General features: G+C 60.0%; 9 protein-coding genes across 9 annotated transcripts; 3 read left to right on the forward strand and 6 right to left on the reverse strand.

Moving 5' to 3' along the window:
- Positions 1-630: 630 nt before the first annotated feature.
- HRG_06286 (TLD domain-containing protein) lies at positions 631-2548 on the forward strand (the record flags this gene model as incomplete). Its single annotated transcript, XM_044864757.1, has 2 exons — positions 631-696; positions 761-2548. The coding sequence occupies 2 exons, from the start codon at positions 631-633 to the stop codon at positions 2546-2548; spliced, it is 1854 nt and encodes a 617-aa protein (XP_044719697.1).
- Positions 2549-2825: 277 nt separating this feature from the next.
- On the reverse strand, positions 2826-3701 carry HRG_06287 (hypoxia induced protein; the record flags this gene model as incomplete). Its single annotated transcript, XM_044864758.1, has 3 exons — positions 2826-3400; positions 3480-3550; positions 3634-3701. 3 exons carry the CDS (start codon positions 3699-3701, stop codon positions 2826-2828), a joined length of 714 nt encoding a protein of 237 aa, XP_044719698.1.
- Positions 3702-4272: 571 nt separating this feature from the next.
- HRG_06288 (zinc finger, ZZ type domain-containing protein) lies at positions 4273-7014 on the forward strand (the record flags this gene model as incomplete). The annotated part of the gene is made up of 1 exon (XM_044864759.1): positions 4273-7014. One exon carries the CDS (start codon positions 4273-4275, stop codon positions 7012-7014), a length of 2742 nt encoding a protein of 913 aa, XP_044719699.1.
- Positions 7015-7535: 521 nt separating this feature from the next.
- HRG_06289 (VIT family domain-containing protein) lies at positions 7536-8387 on the reverse strand (the record flags this gene model as incomplete). Its single annotated transcript, XM_044864760.1, has 1 exon — positions 7536-8387. The coding sequence occupies one exon, from the start codon at positions 8385-8387 to the stop codon at positions 7536-7538; it is 852 nt and encodes a 283-aa protein (XP_044719700.1).
- Positions 8388-9410: 1023 nt separating this feature from the next.
- HRG_06290 (metal binding domain of ada domain-containing protein) lies at positions 9411-10127 on the reverse strand (the record flags this gene model as incomplete). The annotated part of the gene is made up of 1 exon (XM_044864761.1): positions 9411-10127. The coding sequence occupies one exon, from the start codon at positions 10125-10127 to the stop codon at positions 9411-9413; it is 717 nt and encodes a 238-aa protein (XP_044719701.1).
- A 241-nt stretch (positions 10128-10368) lies between these two features.
- Positions 10369-11882, reverse strand: HRG_06291 (uncharacterized protein; the record flags this gene model as incomplete). The annotated part of the gene is made up of 4 exons (XM_044864762.1): positions 10369-10839; positions 10903-11157; positions 11225-11470; positions 11547-11882. The coding sequence occupies 4 exons, from the start codon at positions 11880-11882 to the stop codon at positions 10369-10371; spliced, it is 1308 nt and encodes a 435-aa protein (XP_044719702.1).
- A 749-nt stretch (positions 11883-12631) lies between these two features.
- Positions 12632-13651, reverse strand: HRG_06292 (translin family domain-containing protein; the record flags this gene model as incomplete). Its single annotated transcript, XM_044864763.1, has 3 exons — positions 12632-13241; positions 13326-13343; positions 13461-13651. The coding sequence occupies 3 exons, from the start codon at positions 13649-13651 to the stop codon at positions 12632-12634; spliced, it is 819 nt and encodes a 272-aa protein (XP_044719703.1).
- Positions 13652-14163: 512 nt separating this feature from the next.
- HRG_06293 (mannosyltransferase (PIG-M) domain-containing protein) lies at positions 14164-15694 on the forward strand (the record flags this gene model as incomplete). The annotated part of the gene is made up of 3 exons (XM_044864764.1): positions 14164-14933; positions 15038-15311; positions 15407-15694. 3 exons carry the CDS (start codon positions 14164-14166, stop codon positions 15692-15694), a joined length of 1332 nt encoding a protein of 443 aa, XP_044719704.1.
- Positions 15695-16235: 541 nt separating this feature from the next.
- On the reverse strand, positions 16236-18123 carry HRG_06294 (uncharacterized protein; the record flags this gene model as incomplete). The annotated part of the gene is made up of 2 exons (XM_044864765.1): positions 16236-16495; positions 16554-18123. The coding sequence occupies 2 exons, from the start codon at positions 18121-18123 to the stop codon at positions 16236-16238; spliced, it is 1830 nt and encodes a 609-aa protein (XP_044719705.1).
- Positions 18124-20986: the final 2863 nt, after the last annotated feature.

Raw genomic sequence — 20986 nt, forward strand, 5'->3', positions numbered from 1 at the left:
CAGGGGGTCAAAGGCGGGCGGGCACCGGAGACAGGACGCAAGGGCCGGAAGCTCTCACACGAGGAGATTGTAAAGGGATTGCAAAGAGGCTGGTGCTCGACTCGGTTGAATTTTTTGGGTGCATGGAGAAGCGGCGGTGCCTGTAGGTCGATTCCGGCGACGAGAGAAGGAAAAGCTGCAAGTTACAAGGGTAATATTGGTGTTGCCAGAACCAAGCTCAGGTAGGAAGTAATGCAGTTGGATTTCTTTGTTCCTTTACGTTCGGTGCGGTGTTGGTTCTGCTCGGCGGCCGCCTGCGAGGATGCCGAAGGAGTTGACGAAGCACCGAGTGCACCAATAGAAGAAGCAAGGCTAGGATCGTCGACGGCCTGGGCATTACATAATGGAGATCGGCTTTGCCTTGTTCGGCAGGCTTCTAGACGCCAAGACGCCAGCAGCGTGCGTGTAATTATATGTGGGCCCCTGGCTGGCATCCCGGGTACGTACTTGGCACGTACATCATCATCGGCTTCCGCCAATCCATCATCATCTCACCTCCAAGCCTCGCCTCCGTCCTCGTTCGGTGCCTGTCGTCAGGACATAGCAAAGAACGCATCTTCAGAGGCATGAGCCTCGCATTGGCCGCTTTCCATGGGCCAGACGCTGTCAGACGAGCAGCCGCGCCAGCGGTCGCGCGAGGAGCTGACGCATGAGCTCGTGAGCTTGCCGCCTCGGGTGGCCTGGCCATGATCACGGCTCGCTAACCTCTTTGCTGCTTTAGGCGCACAGGTTCAAGAACAGGTGCTTCACTTCACTCGAGTACTACTCGCTCAAGGATGTCTTCAAGACCCTCGCCGACCACCAGGGTTCCGTGCGATACCTCAAGGAAGACACAATCGCCCGCTACCTGGAGATCCCGGATATCCTCGGCGCTTCCCCCGTCGTCTTTCAGATGGTCTCGTATCTCGGCGCCTTTCCCTTCCTTCAGGACGCCCCCGTTGTGCTCGAGCTGCCGCACATGATCATGGTCATTGTCATCATGACGGAGCGCTATCGTCGTGTACTAGCCAAAGGCTCCGCAGACAGAACCAAGCTCTTCTTCAAAGGCCTGGCCGTATTCGACCGCAAAGCCTCCGAGATCCGGCCTGCTTCGACGTCGCCCAATCAGCATAATACAAAAACGGCCGGCCCGTCGGGCGCCCTGGGCTATGCCATCGATGCGGCCGGCGACGACGGAGCTAACGGCAGCACTCACGACTATGGCTATGCCGACGACGAGGACGAGGACGACGACTTGGTTCTCACAGCATTTGAGCTACTCGACGTGTCGGAAGCAGTCAAACAGGGTGCCACCCCCGAGTTTCACACCGCCATGATCCCGACAGATAACTTTCGGAAGCTCTTGATGCTCCTCCTCCTCGCTGCGCCCTTGGACCCGCAGGAAAGCCTATCGCAGTACTCGAGCCGCGTGTCGGACAATAACCTCGAGCAGCTGCGATCGACAGCCGAGAACATGCTGGCCTCATTTGTCGACGCCGAGTCATCCCCGGGGATTAGATACAGATTCTTCAAGACCATTATTCCCATCCTCTTCCCCAACCTGTTTACCGGCTTCAACGGCCTGTTTGAGCACTTCCTCTTCTCCAAGAATCTAGACTTTTCGAAACACAAGGACGAAACGGGTACCGCCCAGCCCGTTGCAAAGAAGGCTGCGCAGCCTTTACTCCCCGACAAGGGCGAGATCCTCAACGACCATGTGCTATCGCAAATCTCCATGTTCCTGCCCGGTTCCTCACTGTTCCGGAGAGTCAGGCTGCTCTATTCCGGAAACGACGCAGGCTTCTCGATGGGGAGTTTCGAGTCCAAGGTCTTTCACTGGAGGGCGCCTACGATTGTCTTGGTGAGCGGGACTCGCCTGGGTGATGTGCCGGACAGCGGCCAGGAGGCATCCTTTGCCGAATCCCTGCCCTCCAAGAGATTTCCTCACGGCACCAAGTCCAGCCGGGTCACGTACGGCGTCTACGTCCGAGAACCCTGGAAGCACACCCACAGAGCGTGCTTTGGGGATTCGGAAACCGTCCTTTTCCAGCTGGAGCCCATTCACGATGTGTTTCCCGCGTCGACCATCAACACCGACTACGTAGCTTTTACAAAATCCCCCGGCAATCAATCGTACCTGTCATTCGGCTGTCCACATCCGAAGCCCACCCAGTCGAATCGCAAAGACGGCGTGTTTGCCCTGGGAGCCGTGTCCCTGCTCCTCAATGACTCGTTCGAGTTTGGCGTCTTTAATCACGACTATAAATCCCGCGGCGGGGCTTTCCACACGAGTGTGACGAGAAAGTTTGACTTTCAGGACCGCTTCCAGATCGAGAAACTCGAGGTCTGGGGATGCGGGGGGGACGAGGAGGCCAGGGCGCAGGCGTCGAGGTGGGCTTGGGAAGAGAGGGAAGCAGAGGCCCGGCGGAAAATCAACCTTGGGTCTGGGGATATCGACGCGGACAGGGCGCTGCTGGAAATGGCTGGTCTCATTGGCGGCGCGAACCGGAGCGGGGGATCCATGGTGTAGACTTTTTGTTCAATGCGGCTCAGAGAAGCCGGAGGAAAGGAGGGCGTTTCTCTTGTGCCTGACTACCTTTACCCGTACGTTCCGAACTGCGGTGCGTATCGTACCAAGACGACGGTTAGAGGTTGTGCCACTGAAAATGCATGGCATACGACACAGAGTAGATTTTGTACAGTCTCCGGGGCAACATGACAAGACGTTTGCCACGTACCCCTCCCCTTGAGCAATTGCAACCCTCCCATAGGCGGCCCCGTCGCGAAACGTCGTGAACAAAATCCCATTATGGCTCCCTTTTCTCGGGTCTGATCTCTGCTGCCGGCTTTGAGCCGCCCTCGTCCTTTTTGTTCGAGGCAATGACCTCGCCGATGGCCCCCAGCGAGCTCTTTGGGTTCTGCTTCTTGGGCGTCGTCTCCTCTGTGGCTTTGGCGTCCACCGGAGCCGACTCCTCCTGCGCCCCATTCTCTCCCCGCGGCCACAAGCCCATCTTGCCGAGAGCACCCCCCGTACCAGGCCGCGCTGTTTCTTCGGGCGTCGTCTCAGCGTTCGAACTGGGCAGTGGTTTCTGCCTCCGCTGCTCGAGCCTGGCCTTGAGCGCCTTGTCCTCCTCGTCCCGGACCTCGAGCTCGCGAATCCACTTGATGCGCTTCTCCTCGGCGTCGCGCTGTTCCTTGAGCTTCTGGAGCTCCTTTGTCTTCTCACGATCTTTGCTGTAGTACATGCTGCCGGCCACCATGGCGACGACAGTGAAGCCCTGGGCGGCGACTCGGGCGCGGAACATTTTGTTGGCCTGCTGGGAGTCTCCTCGGCGGAGAGCGCGGTAGGCGTTGACAAAGGCGAAGACGGTCAGGCATATGCCTGTTTAGTTCCGAAGGGCGGCGAGGTTAGAGCGGCTGGGGAGCGGCGGGACAACGAGCTTGCCAATGGGGGTTCGCACCGAGAGGGACGAGAGGCTCTTCCTTTAGTTTGCGGGTGACCTTTTGCATTGGACGCTCATTATAAAAGTCCCTGAGCGCAGCATGAGCCTATTGAGTCCGGAAAGACTGTTGGCCGCCAAAGGATGCGGCAAGCTCGATATGCGGCGTACATACTGGTTGCCGTCAAACGACGACGGCATGGAGCCGGAGAGCAGCGGCGGGGGCGGCGGCCTGTCTGCCATGTTGAAGGACAGCCCACCTGTTGCTTTCAAGGGCGCCTGCGACGGGGCAGGAGTTGAAGGAAGAAGGCCTGGGGGACGTTGCGTGAGCAGGTTGAGGTTAAGTACGAAGTACGAAGTACGACATCATAGACTCAATTATCTGCTCTCTGGTACAAGGTACTAGAGCAGCTCCAGCCCACCAATCAGCTTCGGTGGCTGCAGCCTGCCGGTAAGCGGGTGCAGACCCCACCCGCGGCCAAGGTACCCCGAGGTACCCTGTAGCCGGGCCTGTGCCTGTAGGACCTTACCTAAGGTGACATGCAAGACATGGATGAGGATGCCGAAAGGTCAACTACGAAATTACTTCCAAGCTCTCTTCTGCAAGCCCTCGGCCGCCTCCGCCCTGCGCATCACCCCTTTCTTAGACCCGCGGTTGAGAAAATCACCAACCGACTAGCCAGTTGGACAGACTGACCGCCCGACTTCCTTCTCCAGCGTAGCCCGCCAACCGTCGGCTTATTCGAGTCGAAGCTACCGTTGCGGCGCTAACTCTGCTCGCCCTCACCCATGACGATGCTATGAGGGCGGAGCCATGTGGCTGTCGACTCCCTCGACCGAGGCGCTAACGCGACCGCGACTGGCCGTGGCCGTTGTGTCTGCCGTGGCCGCCGTCTCCGTGGGATACTTGGCCTACCAGTCCCGCCGAGCCCAGCCTCTACCCGATGGCCCCTCGGGAGGCAGCCTGCAACGAAGCAACGCCATCCGACGAACGCCGCGCCGATCGCGAAGGAACAACCCCACCTCCAGCTCCTCGTCAGAAGCGCCCGGCGACGAGAATGTCGAGGCCAGCAACCCCCTTGCCGCCGACGCAGAGACGGTGGCCGACGTCGCGGCCCAAGAGTGGTGGAACGACCCTGCCGGCTTCCCGCCCTCTCAGCGCGCAGGCCACAACATTGTGAACCTGCTCTTTCGCGTCTCCGAGGACAACGCGCGACGAACCGGCTGTGTCCACCGAGGATGCCAATGTAATGCATGTGGCATGGTGCCCATTCGCGGAGTGCGATATCGATGCGCCAACTGCGCCGACTTTGACCTGTGCGAGACGTGTGAGGCCCAGGGCGTCCACATCAAGACGCACATCTTTTACAAGATCAGGGTCCCCGCCCCGCCCTTTGGCCCCAGACAGATGCAGCCCGTCTGGTACACTGGCGACCCCGACTCGATTCGCCGCAACCTGCCTAAGGGGCTGATTGCCAAGCTGACGCGAGACACGGGCTTTGAGCGGCCCGAGCTCGAGGCCTTTTGGGAGCAGTGGACATTCATGGCAAACAGCGAGTGGAGGGAGGACCCGGACGACCTGGGCGTCGCCATGGACCGACAGACGTTTGAGCGCTGCCTGGTGCCCACCGGCGGCTCGCGCCACGCCGCCCCAAACCTCATCCATGATCGCATGTTCTCCTTTTATGACTCCAACCACGACGGCCTCATTGGCTTCTCCGAATTCCTGCACGGTCTATCCTACCGCAAGCGCAAGGACAAGCTGCGCAAAGTCTTTGAGGGCTACGACATTGACGGCGACGGTTTCGTTAATAGACGAGACTTTCTCCGCATGTTTCGCGCCTACTATGTACTCTACAAGCAGATGCACAAGGACATCCTTGAAGGACTCGAGGACCAGCTTCGCGCCACCATCGAGGCCCAGACCGTCGTGGGCACTCGCCTGCCAATCTCCAGCCTCTTTGGTAGAGAGGGCAGACTCCCCCCAGGCGACGGCACCATGCGCTTCGAGGGGAAAACGTGTCATGGCGACGGAAGCATCGACGTCGATGACGGCTATCACGACGCCATTGTCGACAATCGCGGGGACACGGCGACCCGCGAAGACATCTTGACGAGCCTGTTTGCATATGAGACCTATCAACGGCCGCGCCGCCGCTTCGTTGCCCGGAGAGACACGGACACCAACTGGCGCACGGTGCGGCGCCTGAGCGGCTCTGAGACGGACCGGACGTACTGGGTTACTCTCCTGGAACCGCCCGCCACTCTGGATGAGCTGCCCGGCATCTTGACCGGAACTAACAACCCGGAGATGGAGGAGACCGACGACGAAGTGGACGAACAGGCTGATGAGGATGTCCAGGAGGACGAGCATGAAGACGGTAATGACCAATCCCAGCGGGACTCCGCTGCCGCCGCCGGCACGTTGCGAACAGACAGCGAGCGTCGGGCCAGGATGCTTTCGCAAGCCCGCCGCAAGGCACCAAAGTTGGAGAAGCGGCGCCGAGACATGGCGCGAAACCAGCTTCACGAGAGGTGGAAAAGGCGTCAATTCTACCTCGACGAGGAAGAGGGCGGCTTGGCTCCGGACGAGTGGGACAACGACGAGGACATCCTCGCGAAACTCAACAGGGCAGTCGAAGATGCACAGGCGGCCGACCAGCAAGCCGCCGCACCGGCACGCTCACGTTCAAGCTCCAAGGTTCGGTTTGCAGGAGAAGTAGATGACTATGACACGCGGTCTAACCCGTCTACATCGTCGCGCAGCGTGCCCGAGCGCTGGGGAGGGATGGAAATACCCAATGCCGAACGGGACGCCGGCAAGGAGATCCTCTACCAGGTGACGCAGCAAGCCTTCAATGAGCTGCTCGACACAATTTTCAAGTCGGCAGAGGACTTGGCAGTTGAGGCCGCCGAGACCAAGGAGCAACGGGAGAGGCACAAGGCCGAGATCGAGGCCATCGAGCTTGACGATGAAAAAGAGCGAGGCGCGAAGAGGCCTGATGAGGAGGGGCATCAGAGTCCCCGCTCCGAAGAGGCTGTTCACGGCAAATCCATTGAGGATCCGGACGAAGTCCCGGAAGATGGGCTGTCCGAGGATGACTACGCGGCTGTGACGGATGAGCCACGGCATGCGGTTGAGCTCCATCACTCGATCAACCTCTCCGACTTTACGATACCATCGGAATCGTCTGTCACCGGAGACGACGAGCTGGGGGAATATCGCGACCCGACGCTGCCCCAGTTCCGCCCCAACAGCTGGCCGGCTGCCAACCACAGCTCGAGCTCTCGACGATCTTACTCGGCAGACGTGACGCTGGACGACGTCAGCGACCAAGACTGGCAGCATCCGTCGGACTCGTCGACGGTCAGCGAGCCAGCCATGGAAACGCTGCGGCGGTGGAAGCTGCTCAACGTGGCCGAGGCCAAGGCGGCCGAGAGAGGCGGCTGGGGACGGCTTGGCTTTGAGGAGTTTGAGACGATTTACAAGAACCAGGAGGACATGGGCAACAGGCTCGACTACCTTGGCAGCTGGATCGACTTTTGCATCCCCTAGGTGAGACAGCGGCAGTTCCCCAGGCGTTGAGGGATGGCGGGGGGAGGCGGCGGCTGGCGCGGGCAGGTCCGGCGGCCACCGACTTTGCGCGGGCGATGGCGCTTTGTCGCACGTGGCGCGGGGGTGGAAGCTTTTTGTATGCAGGGAGGAGAAGGGTATTCACACTAACCAAGGCCCTTTTTGCGTTTGTCTTGCTCGTTTTCCCAGATGCCAATCTGTGGTCGATTGCTGGGCTTGCTCATCACAGGCCATGCGCCTAGAGGCTCGTCAGAGCCAAGGATAGGCCGAGGGATGCTGTATGGTGATAGTAGTAGAAGAGATGTCGCTGTTTCATGTGACCCTATAGATCCTAGACGCCAGCCCGACCAGTACAAGACCGCCACACCCCCCCGTATCGTCCCGGACAAGCCTCGATCTTTTCCGCCGCCCCAAACGCCACGCTTCCGACAAGGACGACTATACCAAACGGCGAAGACAGATTTACACGAGGACAGAGGAAAAGTGGTGAGAAGAAGTAGGGGTCATGGCCCCGAAGCCCCAGCATCGATGGCCTTGACAATGGCGTAGCTGGTGCCGGCGGCAAGGACGCCGATGACGAGGGTCTGGAGGGCGCCCCAGAGGCCGGCGCGGTGGTTGCGGATGGTCAGGTAGTTCTTTGCGTAGCCAAAGGCGAGGAGGGTGACGACGGTGACGGCGACGGAGACGACGAGGGCGTCGAGCACGCGGGGCATGAGGAAGTAGGGCACCATGGGGATGAGGCCGCCGAGCAGGTAGCTCAGGCCCATGGTGAGGCCCGAGAGCCAGGCGGCGTGGCCGTGGGGCTCCTGCATGCCGAGGGCGAAGTCGGCCCGGAAGCGCAGGCAGCGGCGCGGGTCGGCGGCGAGCTCGTCGGCGAGGGGGCGGGCGACGCGGGGGGACACGCCGTAGCGGTCGAGGAGGATGGCGCAGACGTCGTCGGCGGCGGCGGGGGAGCCGGCCTCGGCGTCATCGGCGCTGCGGTCGTGCTCGCGGCGCAGGGCGGAGCGGTAGCGGTCGCGCTCGGTGACGGCGGCGAGGTAGGCGCCGAGCCCCATGCTGATCATGCCGGGGAAGAGCTCTGCGAGGCCGCCCATGATGACGAGGCGCGAGTTGCCGAGCGACGACAGGCCGGCCGTCAGGGCAAAGGGCACGGTGAGGCCGTCGGAGAAGCCGATGATGACGTCGCGCAGGGTGTCGCCGAGGTCGAGCGAGGCGGAGAGGGAGGCGGATTGGCTGGCCGACGACGACGACGAGGCCTTTTGGGCAAGGGAGGCCGCGTCGTGGGCACTGGGCAGGGGTCTTGCGGTGGCAGGCTCGGCCGGGATGAGCGGCGAGGACTCTGTGGGAAGGGCCATGGTGTTTATGTGTGTGTGTGTGTGTGTGTGTGTGTGTGTGTGTGTGTATGGGCGTGTGTGTTGCAGTTCCAGCAGGTCGACGTCAGAGCGAGGGGGTGGAAGATCATGTGTGAAGGATGATGAGTTGGAGTCAGGGTTCGTTTATAAAGACCGGCCACTGATGTCTTTCTCGTTCAAGAGCGTGCGAAGAGGGAAAAAAGAGCAGCCGGATATGGTATGAAAGAGCCCGTGATGCTCACTCGTCTCGATGAGTACCGTGGTAAGAGACGACGGGACCATTTTATGCCCCCCCCCCGGGCCGAGCGGCGATCCAACGAGATGTTCCCCCCCTCGGCAGCCGTCCAATCCCAGCACGTCCAATTCGACTTGGTAAATTGGAAGAGGCGGTGGACTCGCTGCCAACGCCCAACCTGGCCGTGTAAGTCGACGCGATGCCTGGGAGAGGATTCAATGCGGGAGTGACGGGCCAATCGGAGTGCGTCTTTTAGTCATCGGCGCGTAAGCTGCTTTCCCACCCCGGTCGGGGCTGCGGGTCCAGCATCAACAAGACACAAAAGCGCAGTGTGGATGGTGAAGCTCGGTCTGAGAAGTGGTGCATTGGAGGGTTGGCGCACTTTGGCGGCTGTTTCTTGCTCTTTCTTCGGTTGCCGATGAGCTGATTCCCCGGGAGCCTTCTCTCAATTCATTTGTGCTTGGTGATGCGATACAAAGCTCGGCCATCTTGCAAAGCTGGGAAGACCTCGTCCCGGCAAGCACCTCGGAGACACACCGGATTCATGACGGAGTTCGATCTGGATTAAAGGCCTCGTCGTGTCGTGCCCTGGTGGGATGTCGGTCGGCCGGGCCTGAAATGCTCCATCCCGGTTCTCCCGTCGAGCCATGGGGCGAGTCTGTACTTGGAAGCCGTCGTCTCGGGGGAGTGGAACTACTCATCCCAACAGGCCAAGGCCATTGGCTTGGGTATCAAGAGACCCCTTTCGAATTTGGAAGCGCCGCCCTCGTTGCTGTCTCGCCCTTTACTCTTCACTCATTGTCATCTTCCGGCCAAGCCAGCAAGTCATCAAGCGAAAACGGGCTGTGCTCGCCCTCCCTGGACGCTGTAGGCGCCTCGCCCGACACAGCCCCTCCCAGATCGACGAGCTGATTCTCAAAGAAACCAAACTCGTCCCCTCCCAAGTCCAAGTGCTGCTGCGGCCACGTCGTGTCCCCGTCGCCCCCCCGCTGCGCCCGCAGAAACTCGCCGGGCGTCAGGCCAACGCTCTTCTTAAAGACCCGGTGGAAATGCCACTTGGACAGGCCCGACCGCGTCGCCATCTGGCCCAGGCTCATGCCCGTCACGCCGCCGCCCCGCGAGGCCACCAAGGCACGGATCTGCCGCACGGCGCGCTCCTCGGGCATGAAGCCCGCGAGATCGGGCTTGCAGCGCTTGCAGGCGCGGAAGCCGGCCGCCTGCGCCGCGGGGGCCGTCGGGAAGAAGCGCACGTTGGCGCGCCGGGCCAGCCGGGCCTTGCAGATGGGGCGGCAGTAGATCTTGGTTGTCTTGACGGCATAGACGAAGAAGCCGTCGGCGCAGACGTCGCGCGCTCGCACGGCCTGCCACCGCGAGGCGTCGTCGTCGTAGGAGAAGAGGTCTGGCACGGGGTCCAAGAGGAGCTGGGGCACTTCTTCCATGGTGGCTTCTTCTTCTTTTTCCTTGTAGTAGGAGAGAGTTGCCGTCTCGAGGCAAGACGCATCTCTCATCTGATAACGTCATCGGGTTCGTCACAGACAAAAGCGGGGCCGTTGCGGTCAAAGTGGCCAATCAGCAGCCGACGTTGAACCTCCTGAGTCTACCTCTACTTCGTACCTACGAAGCGACTCTTCACCATCTGAATGCTTCTCCATCCTTCGCTGCTCAGCAAAATCCCACTGCCCGTCCGTTTCTCCCACGCCTCCCAGTTCCTGACCACAGCAGAATAGCCACCCCAATCTCCGCCGTCCCTCACAGCGGGAGCAGATACGCCGGCGACGGGCCCTTCCGGACACACGAGTCGATCCAGATGGTGATGAGGCCGGCAATGTTCTCGCTGTTCTTCTCCAGGAACATCAGGTGCCCGTTGCCGCCAATGTGGTATCGCTCCAGCGGCAGCTTCTGCACAAGCACGCCCGCCTGGCGCATGTACTCGGCCGTCGCCCAGTCGTATTTCGAGTGCGAGCTCGCCTCGCCCGTCAGGATGGCGTGAGGCATCTTCTGCAGGTTCACGAGCTGCCGAACAACCCTGTCCTCGCCAGCCTTTGCCTTCTTGTCGCCGTCTTCGCAGCCCGAGCAGCGCTGCAGAATGCACGTCCCCTCGCCTTCAAACAGGGTCTTGGGCACCAGGTCGAGCCCCGTCTCGTCGCTCCCCGTGGCAGACCCGGGGCTCTTCGGCTCGAGTGGCGGCTCGTAGGTCAGCGGGATGTCGGCCAGGCCGTACTGCCGAACCGCGGGATCGAGCCTCATGTGCGGCGTGTAGCGCCGCACCCCGTCGGCTCCCACCGTGCACGCTGTCCCGGCCGGCGGTCCGGCGGGCTCGACGGCGAGGACGCCGGCCACGAGGTCCGGCTTCGCGTCTGCTGCCAGCCACGCCATGGTGGCTCCAGACCCTTCCCCAATCAGAATGGCCCTGCCTGTGCGCTCGAGCAGCTGGCTGAGTGCGCTCTGAGCCAAGGCCTGTCGGTCGGCCTTCTTGAGCGGCAGGGGAACCATTGAGGAGAGATAGCTTTCGAAAGCCGCGTCGCCCCGCTGGCCCGTCTGAGAGAGGCAGGGCGAGTTAGCCTGGCTCGACTCTATTGCCCAAAAGCGCCTCTCGAATACGTACCCCAGGCCACTGGCTATGCAGCCCAGCCGTGTCCCAGCCTTTCTCGTCCTGCTTGCCGGGCGCAGTCACGTCTCGTTCAATGAGGCTCGCGTCAATCATGGATCCCTCACACGCCTGCTGGAACTGGCCGTCGCTCAACAAATTGGACCGTCCGCAAGGCGGAAGATCAACCACGTAAACGCGGTAGCCTTGGTAGTTGAAGTACGAGGCCCAGCCCGGTTTGCCGTCGGGCTTGGTGGTCCAGATCTGGGAGAGTCAGGGTATCGGCCCGTCAGTGAATGCCAGGCAACCTGCAGTAGGAGAGGGCCCTTCACGAGCGTACCTGGCCAGTATGCCAGTCTCCGTGGACGAGAATGATGGGCGACCCGTGCACAACCAGAAGCGGGTCGAGGCACTCGACATACATCCGGCCAACGGTGCGCTTCCCGGCTTTCCTGTCTGAGCCCCCAGGCCAGTCGGCTTCGACAAAGAATGTCGTTCGTGTACTAAAGGCGCCTTCGAGCGGTTGCTCAAGCAGCATTGAGACGGGTATCGCGCCAGCAGGAGCCACTTGCTGACCCTGATTGGACGGCGGGTTTTGCGAGTTCTCTGCGTCATGATCGTTGCTGCCACCTGGCGGCGAACTGGTGGGCTCGCGGCCATCGTTGGATGAGGGCATCGTGTCCAGCAACTTGGCGGTTGTGACTTGTGCGCGTTGTTGCAACTGTAAATAGAGACAAGGAGGTCAGACTGGATGAGGCGGAGGAAGGGGAGAATGGGAGAGAGGGCGAGCCAGTTACAGAGAAACAACATACGTGTGCGAGCTTCGAAAGTCACCGACAGTTGCGTCGTGCAAACGAGTCGGGCAACTCGTGCCTATTTGAGACAAACAAGTTAATAAATTCTTGAAGAACGTCAACCCGACATCCAGAGACGGGGGAATAACCTTACCTCGTAGGCTGGTGTCGCCCGAGGAAAGAGCGTGAAATGGCTGTTGAAGAAAACGAGAGCGAGAAAACAGAAACGAGGTTGAGGAACTTGATAGGCCAAAATCAAACAGCCGTGACGCGTTGCTCTGTTTCGTTTTTAAGAGGCCGGTTGCCAGCTGTCAACAGTCAACCCCCCCGCTCTCGTCTCTGCGGTTTCGCCACAGCAACAGACACGGTTACCTACTGTGCGCAAGACTTGATGAGTTGGGGGTGTCAGAGTTGATTGGGACCTTGCTCGGGTGGTCTGTAAAAATCAGATATTGTTTCTTGCACACGCCTGCACCAAGGCCGTCTGTCGGCCGAACACGAGCGCATCTTTCGTCCTCCATTCCCGCAAACGAATATCAGCCAAAATACGTCAACAGCCCTTTTATGAATCCTCAAGACTGCCCGTCATGCTGGCCATCACGCGTACAACATTGACTCGGCCTCCCACATCTCAGACAGGAGACACCCGACCCGGCGCCTCGTCCTTCATGTCCGGCACCCATCCCTGGGGCCGCTCGCTGCCTCTGACGACGAGCCCGTAGCCCAGAGCCTCGACCTTGCGCACGCTCTGTCTCATCACCTCCATCTTGCTCCGGTACTCCTTGGAGGGCACGTGGGGCAGCATCTCAAAGGCGCAGCCCAGCTCCTGCATGTCACGCAGGATGGGCCTCTTGGCGTCGTCGGATCCCCCCCCTGCGGCCGCCGCGGCGACGGCCGAAGCGCGGGGCAGCACGGCGGCGCGCTGGACCGTGGCGAATCGCATGAGCTCGCCAAACAGGTCGAAGATGCCGTACATGTAGTCGTGCGGCGTGAGGGCAATGTCGGCGGGCACGGCGGCCTGGGCCTCGGAGGGGGTGATGAGGCGCTGATGGCGCAGGTAGTGGGCCATGGAGAGGGCCTCGACGAGCTCCTCGAGGCAGCGCAGCGGCCAGGCGTAGCGGTGGCGGTTTACGGACTGCAGGTCGGGGGCGACGGACTGGAGCAGCTTTGTGATTTCGGCCATGCGTGACGACACGTCTTTTTCCGTGCTCGACGAGAAGTCTTGGTTGAGCGTCTTGACTCTGGACCTTGATGAGTCTAGTTCTTGCTCTCACACCCTCTTGAGCTCACGGGGTGGCCAGAGCTTGAGAGGTGTGTGGATTTACCTTTGCAATGTAAAGATGCTAACAGAACAAACGCCCTCATGTTAGCCATGGGCAGCCGTGGTTGATTTCTTCTTCATCGTCCTCGAGGGCGTCTGCCTGCATTGCCCTCGAAGAGTGAAGCACGATGAGGCTCACATCTTCTTGCTCTGCGCCGTCACGTCCCTGCTGGCCTTGACTATCCTCTCGCGCCGGTCGTGATGCTCGTCCAGCTCGTCGCGAAAGTGGGCAAACATGTCGTGGAATCTGCCGGAGGGGGCATTGGGCGCGCGGGCCTTGCCGTCCGAGTCTCGCTTGACGCCGCCGCCGCCGCCGCCGCCGCTCGACATGTCTGCTGCTTTTGCTGGCCGTGTGTGAGAGCCAGTGGCAGGGACAGTGAGTGAAGCTGGGTAGAAACAGGAGGCTCTCGTCTGGCTGGGGCCGTGGTGATGAATAAATGGGCTGGAGTCGGACGATGAGAAGTGAAAGCCACTGTGCGAATTGAAGCAGGAAAAGTGACGTGGGTACTGTACAGACTCGACGTGATGCAGCTTATCGATAAGCCGGCATTCGACCCAAGCTGTCCTCGCGACATTAACTTACCTCATCTCGAGGAGAGACAGGGGCGACAAGACCAGCTCACTGCGACACGCGCCGAGAGGACAAGGGGAAGAGAGAAGGCAGCATTTCTCATCAGCTCCCACGCCTGCACGGGGGCAATGAAACGCCGCGCTCTCTTCTGCTAGCACCACGATCGTCCCGACTCCATCGCATCAAACCGTCGCCGGGTCTGCCATCATCACCGTCAATCCGTCATCAACCACAGCCAGCAGCAGCCCAGGCGAGGCAAGGAGGAGGAACCATGTCCCTTCTCCGCCCTCTCCTGCGCCCCACGCCCCTATTCCTCGTCGCCGCCCTCCTCCGCCTCGGCCTCCTCGTCTACGGCTCCTGGCAAGACGCCCACTCGGCCGTCAAGTACACCGACGTCGACTACCTCGTCTTCACCGACGCCGCCCGCTTCGTCGTCCGCGGTAGCGGAGGACCGACCTCCCCCTCCTCCTCGGCGAGCCCCTACGCCCGCGACACGTACCGCTACACCCCGCTGCTCGCATGGCTGCTCGCCCCCACCACCATCCCTGGCTTCTTCGCCTTTGGCAAGGTCGTCTTTGCTGCTGCCGATCTTGCCGCCGGCGCCCTTATCCTCGCCCTGTTGCGGCGGCGGAGGCAAAGACGACCGGGGGACTCGCAAACCCACGACGATGACGCCGCCTTTGCCGCACTCTGGCTCTGGAATCCAATGGTGGCCACCATCAGCACCCGTGGCAGCTCAGAGGGCCTGCTCGGCGTTCTGACCATGGCCCTGCTGTGGGCCGTCGAGACGAGGCGCGTCGACCTGGCCGGCTTCGTCCTCGGCCTCGCCGTCCACTTTAAAATCTACCCCTTGATCTACGCGCCCGCCATTGTCTGGTGGATGGACGACGAGCGCATGCCTTCCTCCTCCCCCTCCAGGCCCGCAACGGCGCCGCAATCGCCCGCCACCGCCCTCGTCAGATTTTGCTCGCCCGCCAGGATCCGTCTCGCGGCAGTCAGCTTCGCGACCTTTATGAGCCTCAACCTGCTCATGTACTCCATGTTCGTCCATCTCCGTCTCCCCCTCTCCATGACCCTTTACTTGACCTTGGCTTGGATTCCCTGACCTAACCGAAACGTTGCCAAACCCTCGTGTCTCCCGCCAGATATGGAACCCCCTTTCTCCTCCACACGTATCTGCACCACGTCACCCGCAGCGACCACCGCCACAACTTCTCCCCCTACAACGTCCTCCTCTATCTCACCTCGGCCACGCCTTCGTCCTCGCCGTTGCCGCGCATCGAGTCCCTCGCCTTCGTCCCCCAGATGCTCCTCTCCTGCGTCCTCATCCCCCTGGCCCTCGCCAAAAAGGACCTCGCCACCTCCATGATGGCCCAGACGTTTGCCTTTGTCACCTTCAACAAGGTCTGCACCTCGCAGGTAAGCCCCGGTCGCTGAATCATCCGCTTCCCGCTTTGCCTCGCCTCGTCTCCATGCCGTGCTTCTTGTCCGCCATCTTCTCACCTTCTCGGCAGTACTTTCTTTGGTACATGGTCTTCCTGCCTCTCTACCTCCCAGGCTCGTCCCTCCTGCGCAGGCCGGCACTCGGCATCGCCGCCCTCGCCCTCTGGGTCGCCGGCCAGGCCGCTTGGCTTCATCAGGGTTATCGGCTCGAGTTTCTTGGCGAAAGCACCTTCTTCCCGGGCCTTTGGCTGGCCTCTCTCGCCTTCTTCTTCGTCAATTGCTGGATCTTGGGCATCATCATCTGCGACGGGGCTGGTAGGGGGCCTGAGAAGAATACTGCCAAAGGCCACGTAGAGTAGCGAGCAATCTTGATGCATTGGCACTGGCCCCATGAATCTTCATCTTTGTCAATATGCCCTGTCGGCTCAACGTCTCGACCCCCGAGTCTCATCAACATGCGACATTTATCCACTCTACACCTTTCGGAGCCATCTTCAGCAGCAAACTTGAATTAGAGGGGTATCTGTCTCGCCGTGCTAGTCCCCCAAAAAAGTCGGTTCAAAGTAAACGATTCCAGACACGGGGCAAAATCAACCCCTGGGCAGATTGTTGGCAAAAGCACCGCACCCCGGGCCTTGCCTATATCCATGCGTCCCGAACGCCCGCCTTCACATGCCCCGATGCTGTCCTCCCCCCTGCCCACAGTGTCGTGATGGGGTTCGAGGAGTAACAGAATAGCCGGGGATCACAATAAACGCCACCCGCTCCTTTAATTTTTTCGCTCCCGTCCCAATCTGGTGCCGGGCACCACCGCAGTTGAATATCCGATCCTGATCGTCTTCAGTCTGTTTTTCCAAGCTTCGCCCGTCGCCGTCTGCGCCCCCAGTCGGTTGGCCCCATCTACTGAATCGTCATTCGGTTAGCAAGCGCTTGGTAGTTGCTCAGTTTCAGCGACGAGATGCGCGTCCGTGGATTCTCGGGCGAAACGACCATCCTGCCTTCTTTGCTGTACATGATGTTGCCGAAGCTGTCACTTAGCTCCGCGAATGACACGTCGGGCCGCACCCGGGCCATTTCCGTCACGATGAGGTCGCTCCAGACTCCGGTGCATCTTTGCTGCCGGAGCAGAAAGTACGGGTTCAGGGGCGGCAAAAGGGAATCTGGGGCCACGTCAGCAATCAGTTCGCGCAACACATGTGATCAGCCGAGGGGGCATACCCAGATCTACGAAGCGAATCCTGAGATACTGCAGACCCTTGTGCTTCTCCAGAAACCGAATCGCGGCCACCACCAGCTTCTCAAACGCCTCGATGAAGCCCATTTCGTGGATGCCCGAGCCAGAGCCGGGGTAGTTGCTGTTGCTGTCCGGCGTGGGGCAGCAGTTCTTGACCGTCAGGTCGATGGACTTGAGTCTCGAGTTGAGCGGGTCGCTCTGGCGCGAGGCCAGGTCGAAAAGCTTGTGACATACGCGGCCGGTAAAGGAAAAGTGCTCAAGGCGCGGCAGGACCTGGCCCAAGCTGGCACAGATGTGTGTTCTCGTGGCCACCTTGTAGTAGAAGGGCGGGGTACCGGCCTCTCGACGGTAGTCGTTTTCCATGCACATGCCGAGCCTCGTGACGTGTGCCGGCAGGCAGGGGATGTACTCAGACAGTGTAATATAGCTCTTGGACTTTGGCTTGCTGTAGGATCCCTGCCACTCCTCGAGGTTAGGGAGAGCCCGCAAGACGTTAGCAAAGTCTTGGTGGTCCCGCATCAAGTTCCACTGGCCCCTGGTAACCAAGGTGCGGACAGAGTCTATGGGGCAGAGTGACGGCCCGGTGGCAGCGGGGCCCTGGTCACGCTCATTGGAATGAAGCACCTTGGGGGCCTTTCGTCGCTCGCCGCCCTCGAGGGTCAGGACCTGGGCCTCTGGCAAAACCAGGCTGACGAAGCGAAAGACCTCGTCCAGGGTGCAGTTGTTCTCAGGCAAGATGTAGGTGGCGTTGGTCAGGCCGCTGGTGGTGACGGTTGGCAGAGCCAGCGAGTTTGAGGTGGCGAGGGGGCCGTACATGGGCTGGAAGACGGGGAACCAGACCTCGACGTGCTTGACATGACGGGCGAGGTGCTGGCGACAAGCCAAGTGCATGACGGCGTCCTCGACGGACTCGACGGTTGCCTTGAGCTTGATGTGGCGGTAGAGTCTCTGCTGGATCAAAAAGGTCCAGCGGCTGTTGACGAGGGCCAGGTTGGCGAGCTCGCGGCGGCGCGAATGGCGGAGGGCGCTGCCCCAGCTCCTTGTCAGGCTGGAGATTCTCATCGCGCTGCTGGAGGTCGGGGAGATGCAGAAGCCAAACAGATGGTCAACAATGGCTTCGTGCACCTCGAGGGGCAGCTCCTCGAACTGGATGGCTTGGGAGAGCCCCGAGACGGAGTCATCGGCGGGGAGCGAAAGCGAGGCATCATCGGCGGCGGCGTCGGAGTCGAAGTCGGATTCACCCAGGCAGCAGACGTGGGGATTTCGATTCTCGGGATGGGGGAAGGGAGTGCTGCTCGGGCGGGCTGGGGGGACAAAGAGGGACGGCTTTGCCTGCTGGGGACTCGACTGGCCCGGCGAAACGGGGCTCGATGCGGTGTTGAGGAGGGCGGGCATCTCCATCATGGAGGCGGCCATGAGGGACGTGAAGTCGTCTTGGGCGCTGGCAGCGGGCTGGTCGGCCCGGTAGGCTGCCTCTCGCGGCGGAGCGTCTCTGGCGATGGAGAGGAGAGCCAGAGGGTGGCACTCGTACGCGTGACCGGCGGGCTCGCCCATGATGACAGTGCCTCGTCTCGTAATGGCGATCAAGTTGGACCCGCAGCGACCGACTGAGCGAGCATCATCGATCAGTGCGGGACGAGGAGAGAGAGGAGAGGAGGCGGAGAAGGAAGAAGAAGAGGAAGGGGGTGGCGGAGCGGGCGGGCGGCTGAGTGGGCGAGGAGAGGAGGAGGGGCACGAGGTTCGGCGAGGCGAGAGAGGGACGAAACTTTTCGAAGATGGGCGGCTCGAGGCCTGCGGCGAGAAGAGGCTGGGGAATTTGGGGGAGCTGAGGATCAGGGTGAGGTCAAGGGAGAGAGACGAGGTGTTCAGATGGTAATCAAACGCTCGAGTTGGGCGGACGGGCGAGGGCGAGGCTTAATCAGCAGGCTTCCGGGGCACGGCAATTTAAGCAGCCAGCCCTGGCGACCTTTCAGCGGGGGGCCAAGTACCGGGCGGGTACCGACGGTTGGTGTTGTAGGGGATAGAGTACGTGACGGCTACTTTATGCGTGCATGTTTACCTCTCTCTGGTCGGATGATGGCGATTCGAACGAGACGAGAAAAGGAACGGGGGGGGCAAGGGGAAAGAGGCTCAAAGAAGAAGAAAGTCAACGAACCGGGACTGCGAAGAAGAGGAGGAAAATGGAAAGAAAAACTTGGCGGGCGGGCGCTGCGTCGCGGCACTTTACGCGGTGACGACTAATGTAGGCGCGCGTGGGCTTGTTGTCCCACCCACTCACTCAGCTCATGCCTGTTACCACCTTATCATTTATCGTCGACTAGGTAGGTAGGTACCTTGGGTGCTGTACTTTACGGGTAGGTACCTAGGTACCTAGGTAGGTGGGTACTTGGGCATCTACTTGGTATGCTACGGATACATTTTTTACAACGAGTATGGAAAGTTAGTAGGTACCTACTGCTGTTTGCACACAAAAAGGGGAGAGGCACGGTGGCGCTGGACACGGCTTGGTCACTGGATGAAGCCTGATGCGCAACGGCTTGCATGACCAGCAAAGATGATGTTGCGCCGTACATGTGGGCTTTCTGACGTGTCGTTGTCGTCGAGCTGGGACTAGCCGATAATCAATTACCTACCTTGACCTCTACAGTTGTTAGTAGACTGCTCCTTGTTTAATTCTCATGTACTGTATATTATATCCGCTGCACTTTAAATCCCTATTTTCATTCGTCGACGCCGGTCAACGTCATGTTTTGCCCTGCATGGGACGGGCCCGAGAAAACTCACCGCCGCCGAGAGAGCCTGAGGGTTACTGTATAAAGTGACGTGGGTATTCCGGGCATGTGCTCGTCAATCATTGATCCGTACGAGGCAAAGTCGTAAACACCAAAACCCATGCCGCAGCGGCGCAGATGATCTGCACACTCAGTCAAGCACCGCCGTGTAATTATGGTCGGAGCCAGAAGCGCTTCCTCTCTCACGTCGTACCCACTGCATCACGGCATATCCACTGGACAAATTGTGCTCTCTCTCTCTCTCTCTCTCTCTCTCTCTCTCTCTCTCTCTCTCTCTCTATCTCACACACACACACACACAGGCCCGGCGACAGAGCCAACAAGGGGGCAAAGACCCTTGGACAGTCATCAATCGCAACCAGCGACATTCAGGCGCCATTCGCGTCGTCGGTCGCCGGCACGAGGGACAAGCACTTCTCTCTGGTATACATCCTGCGCAATCCGATGCCATGTTTCCCACCAGCAGCGCATGTGCGTCGGGCTTCCGCTTTTTGACCGAAAAACGGGCCCGTCGGCTCCTCACTTCGGAACCAGTCGGGGAGATTCCAGGCCTCCCCGTGGCTGCTGGGCGTCACGTAGACCCCGCTCAGCCGTTGCTCTTGGCCCTGAAACATCTCGTTGACAATGTCCATGAACGCCTCGATGGACTTCGTTGCCAGTCAAAACCCCCTCCCCCTTGACGGCCCTTGCCGGGCGGTGGCTGCGAGTTAATGCCGTCGACTTTTTGCGCTCCAACCTGAAATCCATGGTATCCTAGCAGGTTGTATATGTGAGCCGGGTCAACCTGTACAAGAATTAGCCTGGGCATGGAGTGCTTCACTCGCCTGACTCGCGGGCAGAATGGTCAAGAATCGCATATAGTTAGCCTGGGCCTTCCTCCATCCCACTTACCGAAAAGAGTCTTCTTTTTGCCTGCTCCCTCCCGCACCAATCAACCTTAACTCGTTTCTACGGTGCCATGGACAAACTTGAAGAGTGTCGACTTCTTTCTCCACAACTCTCCAAAGTTTGAAACAGGAGTCTAGGCGACCGTGGTGATTATTGCAACATGTGCTGCGAAGCCGGTCACCAGACTGCCTCAAGAACGCAGCCTTTGCAACTGGAACATCAGATATCAGGTGGACATGTACTGAGCTACGTTATAGATAGGGGGTGTTTCCGAGAGGAGGTTGAGTTATAGTGGTAATAGTAATCCTTAGCAAAAGTCGCACCCTTCCCATTTTCGCAGTTGCCCTCGGGCAGCCGCTACTATCTTCTATAGTCATAAAGGGTCACTGTGTTATTACGAGATTATCTCTATAAAAAAGGGCAGATCACACAGAGGACTCGAACCAAGAATCCTGCGCTCATCTCGTGCCCATCGTTCCAGAAGGAGAACCTTTCCTGACACGTGCAAGAGAAGGAGCACGCTACGCAATAACACAGCTGATACTTCATATGCAACGCCCAAGTGAAGGCCCTCTAACAGGATGAAGGCTATTCTTGCCATCCTCGCACGTATATATAATGCTCGCAAAGCCCGATTTCTCCGACGAAATGCACCCCGGCAAACTACCGTCCACCCCCTATCAGCCCTTTTTGGACTATATCAGTACCGAATGGAAAGCTTCCTTGGTTGCTACATG

This window comes from Hirsutella rhossiliensis, assembly GCF_020360975.1.
Source record: "Hirsutella rhossiliensis strain HR02 chromosome Unknown scaffold00006, whole genome shotgun sequence".
In the NCBI taxonomy this organism is placed as follows: domain Eukaryota; kingdom Fungi; phylum Ascomycota; class Sordariomycetes; order Hypocreales; family Ophiocordycipitaceae; genus Hirsutella; species Hirsutella rhossiliensis.